Genomic DNA, 6,324 nt, shown 5'->3' with positions numbered 1-6,324 from the left:
TGATGAGCACCTGCTGGTGATATTAAATAATCCCTGGACTCCTTCCAAAATGTTCTTGTTCAGAGGGGTAAGATGATTAACTCCTGTTCTTTGTAAACAAACTGGTACTACCACTAAACACCTGATGAACACCCACACTTGAACATGCCTCCACAAAAGTTTTAATACCTCTTCCTTGTTCTGTGTCAGGAATATATTTATAGGCTTATGAGATGCCAGCATCTATCAGATCCCCAACACAACTAGTGTCTGTGAGTCAACACAGGAAAAACTGTTCTCAGAGACAACATTTGGAAAATGTTTTTTGTCAAAAATTAGATTAGTGATTCAGGATGGGTTTCATCCCATCTAATTTTCTGGGTGTGAGGAAGGACAGCACCTGGAATAACTACCCTCTAGCTTTTTCCATCAGTAGCATTTGGTGTTTTGAAAGTTTCGGGTCTAGCCAGAGACTTGCAGCAGGGGATTCTTTCAGGTACTTGATTTTTTAAAATACAATGAGGTTTCTATCTATCCACCTAAAGTCCGATTTCATTGCTCTTTGCAACAAAGCCAGTCACTCACATTCACACCCCCCGGAGATTCAGTGGTTGTGGAGCCTAAATCAGTCATCCTAGCTGGGAGCTCAGGCTAGTCCCATGTCCACCGGCTGTTTTTTCCTGACTTCATGCACCCTAACATGCTTAATTACCGTAAACAATCATGACTCCAGTAACGTAAAGGAGAACTGGGTATTGAGGCATAACCATGGAAATTGCAAAAAGCTTCCAGTGGTGGTGCGGTGTCATTTTGCAGGTTCCTTGGGTGATGATGCCTTGGTAGGGCGAAAAGCCGCCGTGCAGGGGAGGGGGGGCAGAAGGCAGACCGAGAAAAGGCAGCTTTAACACGTTTTCTTTGGAAGGCGAGAGGGCTGCCGGCGAACGGCCCGCTCTGGGGCAGGGGCAGCTCTTGGAGGCAGAGACGCCGCAGCCTCCCCTTAGCCAGGGCTGTGTTGGGAAAGGCGGCAGGTGCCGGGCAGCAGCAGTCGCCGCCTCCGCTCTTCGAAACCGCCGGAGCCAGCTCCCCAGTCGCAAGCAGGGCGGGGCTGCGCGGGGGCGGCCCAACGGGAGGCAGCAGCCCCCTGTCCCGAGCATTTAGAAGGGCCGGTCCCGGGTGAGGCTGTGTCTGGCTGGAGCGGGGCTAGGGGCCGAGCGCGGCTGGCAGCGCCATGGCGCGGGAAGGTATCGTGAACCCGGCTTTCGAGCCCTCCAGCCCCGACCTCCGTCTCCACCCCAGGGCGAGCGCCAGCCGCTCCCGCCCGGTCCCCGGCCGCCCCCCGTCGGTGTGTGAGGAGGGGCCCTGCGGGTGGGGCAGCTTCACTCCTAGGGCTCTGCAGCTGTGCAACAACCCCGAGGGCTACCTGAGCGCCTACAGCCTGCTGGCCGTCTTCCAAGGTAACCCTCGCCTGCGGGGGTCGGGGGCGATCCCTGGGGAAAGGGCAGTCGTACCGTGCCCCTTGTGGGGAAGGTGGAGGAGAAGGGTGGGATGGGATCATGGGCCAGGGAGGCTGTGGAAGGGACTTTCTCTCTTGGGATGAGAGAGGAACCGGGGCTGTGAGCTCCAGCAGGGTTGGCGTTAGTGTAAAATGTGGCAATCTTGTGACTTCGTCAGGCTCCATGTTATGCATATTCAGGCTCCTACCCAAAGTGACCTAGATAATGCCAGACTCTCAGGTGCTTTCCCACTACCCCTCCCCCCACTTTTTTTTTTTTTTACTTGCTCTTAAACTTGTCTGAATCCCTGAGTGCCTCTCTGATCAATAGGTTTCATACCCTTTCCTGTACCACTTCACTACTACTTATAATATAGGGGAAATGCTTCCCTTTTTTTTTTTAAATATGGCAAATAAGAGGTACAACTCTTACTTTATATGACTTTACAAACAAATCAAATGTTAACAAAATAATAAACATGAGTTGGTGTTCCAAGCAAGTCCACTGTTTTTCATCAGCTAAATTAACCTATCTACAAACTTAAAGTATATTTTTAGCCACTTGTATTTGTTGTTTTAACAATGGCTTGGTACTGTAAACCTCCAGCAGTCAAACCTGAGAGCCTGATGCATCAGTGGGTGTGCAGTTATGACTACATACAGGCCCTGATCCTGGAAACTGTTAAGCACGTACTTACCTTTATGTATTGAAGTTAAGCATATGTGTAAACTTCTGCAGGGTTGGGACCATAGTCAGGATAACTTAACAGGTTTTTTTCTAGGAGTCATGGATTCTAGTGAAACACTTTTTCCTGGTGCTTGAGTCAAGTGTAACATTAATCACTGAGTTCTAGGCCTAAATCATAAAACAAAACAATAGCTGAAAAACTTGCAACATACAAGCTTTACTTGTAATATTCACAGTACAGTTCTGGAGATCAGGGATCACCTTCAGGGGTGGTATCAGCCTCTTCCCAATTGGGGAAGGAGGGCTGAGGCGGGATAGCCAGGAAATTGGGCTCTGCATGCTATACATCTTGTGGGCACTGGCCACGCTTCTGCAATTCTTTGCCGCCAGCAGCAGTGCATAAGTAAGGTTGGCAATACCATGCCACCCTTACTTCTGCATAACGTTTGATCTTTGGGCTGGGACATGTACTTTCAGTTAGTATTACATTTTTCTTAAAACACATCTGTGGCATTAATGATAATTTAGCCTTGATCCTGCAAAGAGCCTTGCCAGATGGCTGCCTGAAGAAAGCCCCCTTGACTTCATTTGCATGCTTACCAGATTGCACCCTCCCCCATCCACCAAAAAGAAAGCAGCAGGGGGCCCCAGCCTCTTGCCCAATATTTCAGTGGTTTGAGCAGTGGTTTTCAACTGGTACACAGAGGTCTTCCAGGAGATACAGTAACTCATCTAAAAAAGAAAAGGAGTACTTGTGGCACCTTAGAGACTAACCAATTTATTTGAGCATAAGCTTTCGTGAGCTACAGCTCACTTCATCGGATGCATACTGTGGAAAGTGTAGAAGATCTTTTTATACACACAAAGCATGAAAAAATACCTCCCCCCCCACCCCACTCTCCTGCTGGTAATAGCTTATCTAAAGTGATCACTCTCCTTACAATGTATATGATAATCAAGTTGGGCCATTTCCAGCACAAATCCAGGGTTTAACAAGAACATCTGGGGGGGGGGGGGGGGAAACAAGGGGAAATAGGTTACCTTGCATAATGACTTAGCCACTCCCAGTCTCTATTCAAGCCTAAGTTAATTGTATCCAATTTGCAAATGAATTCCAATTCAACAGTTTCTCGCGGGAGTCTGGATTTGAAGTTTTTTTGTTATAATATCGCAACTTTCATGTCTGTAATCACATGACCAGAGAGATTGAAGTGTTCTCCGACTGGTTTATGAACCTATCCTTGCAACAAAGCCCGTTGCCAACTGTGCCCACATATCTATTCAGGGGACACCATCACAGGGCCTAATAACATCAGCCACACTCGTTCACCTGCACATCCACCAATGTGATATATGCCATCATGGGCCAGCAATGCCCCTCTGCCATGTACATTGGTCAAACTGGACAATCTCTACATAAAAGAATAAATGGACACAAATCAGATGTCAAGAATTATAACATTCATAAACCAGTCGGAGAACACTTCAATCTCTCTGGTCATGTGATTACAGACATGAAAGTTGCGATATTATAACAAAAAAACTTCAAATCCAGACTCCCGCGAGAAACTGTTGAATTGGAATTCATTTGCAAATTGGATACAATTAACTTAGGCTTGAATAGAGACTGGGAGTGGCTAAGTCATTATGCAAGGTAACCTGTTCCCCCCCCCCCCCCCCCAAGACGTTCTTGTTAAACCCTGGATTTGTGCTGGAAATGGCCCAACTTGATTATCATACACATTGTAAGGAGAGTGATCACTTCAGATAAGCTATTACCAGCAGGAGAGTGGGGTGGGAGGAGGTATTTTTTCATGCTTTGTGTGTATAAAAAGATCTACACTTTCCACAGTATGCATCCGATGAAGTGAGCTATAGCTCACGAAAGCTTATGCTCAAATAAATTGGTTAGTCTCTAAGGTGCCACAAGTACTCCTTTTTCTTTTTGCGAATACAGACTAACACGGCTGTTACTCTGAAACCAGTAACTCATCTAGATATTTGCCTAGTTTTATAACAGGCTACGTGAAAAGCACTAGCCAAGTCAGTACCAACTAAAATTTCATACAGACAATAAGTTTATACTGCTCTATATACCAAAGCAGTGTTTCTCAACCATGGGACTCATGCCCCGTGAGAAAGTAAGCAATTTTTCAGTAATAGTGTGCGGTAACACTTGATATTTTTACGTCTGATTTTGTAAGCAAGTAGTTTTTAAGTGCGGTGAAACTTGGTTATGCAAGACAAATCAACTTCCTGAAAGGGATACAGTTGTCTGGAAAGGTTGAGAGCCACTGGATTAGAGCATTCATAGGGCAGTAGTTTTCCACCTGTGGTCTGCAGACGCCTTGGGGACCACAGACAATGCCTAAGATTTCCAAAGGGGTCTGCACTTCCACTCAGAATTTTTTAGGGGTCTGCAAATGGGGGTGGGGGGGGAAGGTTGAAAACCACTGTCATGGGGTATATGAAAGGCCTGGGTTAAAATCTATGCTCTTCATAATGTGGAATAGGGACTTGAACTCAGGTCTTTCATATCCCAGGTGAGTGCCCTAAATACTGGGCTATATAGACTCTTTGTGGTCCAATGAATTAACAATTATTTTATACAAAGTGGAACAGCTTCAACAAAAGCAGTCAAAAGAAACACACTCCAGAAGACTCCCACATCTTCAGTGAGTGCTTTAGCTACTGGGTAAAAAGGCATTTAAGCACAGTGGTCCTAACTCTAAGAGAGGGTTTCTGGATGAATCCTGAGCAGAGGGAGGTGTCTCTTCTCCTGGACTTGGGCACTTAACTTCGTCTTCTCAACATTTCCTACTTGCTAGCTTCAGGAGCACCCCCCTCAGTGTGCTGGCTTCAGTGAATTCCCTTTTTAGGTGTCCAACTCTATGCATTGTATAGGGAGCCTAGGTGCTGAACTTGGTGATTGTGAATGTCACTTGGCAGCATGGCACCTGAAAGTTGCCTTAATGCCCGCTATGAATCTAGCCCCCACTGCTCAAAATAAACTTTGGATTTGAAAGAAGACTAGTCAATGTTCACAAATACAGTAATGGGTAAGGTGGTTTTAGTACATACGCTTTACACTAGATTTTAAAGTCTTTCTAAATATATCACTATGGTATTTGTTTACTCTCATTTCTCATCTTGGAGTATGAATTCAGTGGCATGTGTTTCTAGTCAGTTTCATAGTGCTATTATGGTTTGTTTTTATTTATTTTGAAACACTGCAAAGGTATGCATAAAATGTCTTCCATTTGAATTGTAAAGAGTAGAAAAATTATCTGTTCACAAAGGCTCAAAACTTCCTAAATCAGGCCAAACTTAAGTTGATAATGGGTCTTTCAAATAAAAATTGGCAATGGATACATTTTGCTGAACATCAGAAAATAAAAATGTAAATACAGAATATCAGGGAGGAACACTTCAACAATTTCTAATTACATATTAAACTTGTATCTGAACTGAGGTCACCATCCATCAAATAATTTAGTACATACTTAAAATTAAGCACATATTTAAGTGTGTTGCTCATTGGGGCCTGAGGTAGTCCAGTGCCTTCGTTACAGGATTAGGACTCAGAAGTTTTCTGGCTTTGCAACAGACCACCTTTGGTAATTCATTAAGGTCTGGATCCTGGTATCAGCTCTGCACACTTCCACCCACCTGGACCTCTGTTTTTGCCTACACCGATCTGACTGCATGATTGGGCCTTTATCTTGCAAGCTATGGTTCCATTAAGAGAACCTCCTAAATTTGCCAATATTGCAGGTTGGGAATACTGATGTAGGATAAGGTTTCTGTGTTTTCAGTAGTTCATTAATCTTGTGTCCATTTGATTTGACTGCACAAGTAAATGACTGAATTTCTGCAATATGAAACCTTGTTTACACGAGGAATCCCAATGTAGCTAATACAAATGGAAACTCTCTTTAGAAAACTTCCTTTGTGCAGACAAAATTAAGTGGCTTGGGCCCCCATATGTAAAATAAGGATAACATTTCTCCTATCTTTACATGGGTATTGTGAGGATACAGCCATTAATACCTGTGAAATGCTTAGGTACTACAGTGACTGTCATAGTAAATCAAATAAATATGCATAATCAAATACAGTATCTCAATGAGACTTACAGCCAGCATTTTGAATGATTCCCTTTTTT

General features: G+C 44.4%; 1 protein-coding gene across 1 annotated transcript in view; it reads left to right on the top strand.

Moving 5' to 3' along the window:
- The first annotated feature begins 840 nt into the window (after positions 1-840).
- Positions 841-6,324, top strand: part of SLCO4C1 (solute carrier organic anion transporter family member 4C1) — a 102,541-nt gene continuing 97,057 nt past the window's right edge. The window contains exon 1 of the mRNA XM_048851191.2: positions 841-1,433. Coding sequence (XP_048707148.1) covers positions 1,208-1,433 — 226 coding nt within the window. The 5' untranslated portion in view covers positions 841-1,207. The remainder of the gene's footprint in view (positions 1,434-6,324) is intronic.

This window comes from Caretta caretta, chromosome 5, assembly GCF_965140235.1.
Source record: "Caretta caretta isolate rCarCar2 chromosome 5, rCarCar1.hap1, whole genome shotgun sequence".
NCBI lineage: Eukaryota > Metazoa > Chordata > Testudines > Cheloniidae > Caretta > Caretta caretta.
This window is presented reverse-complemented; position numbering and strand designations above follow the sequence as displayed.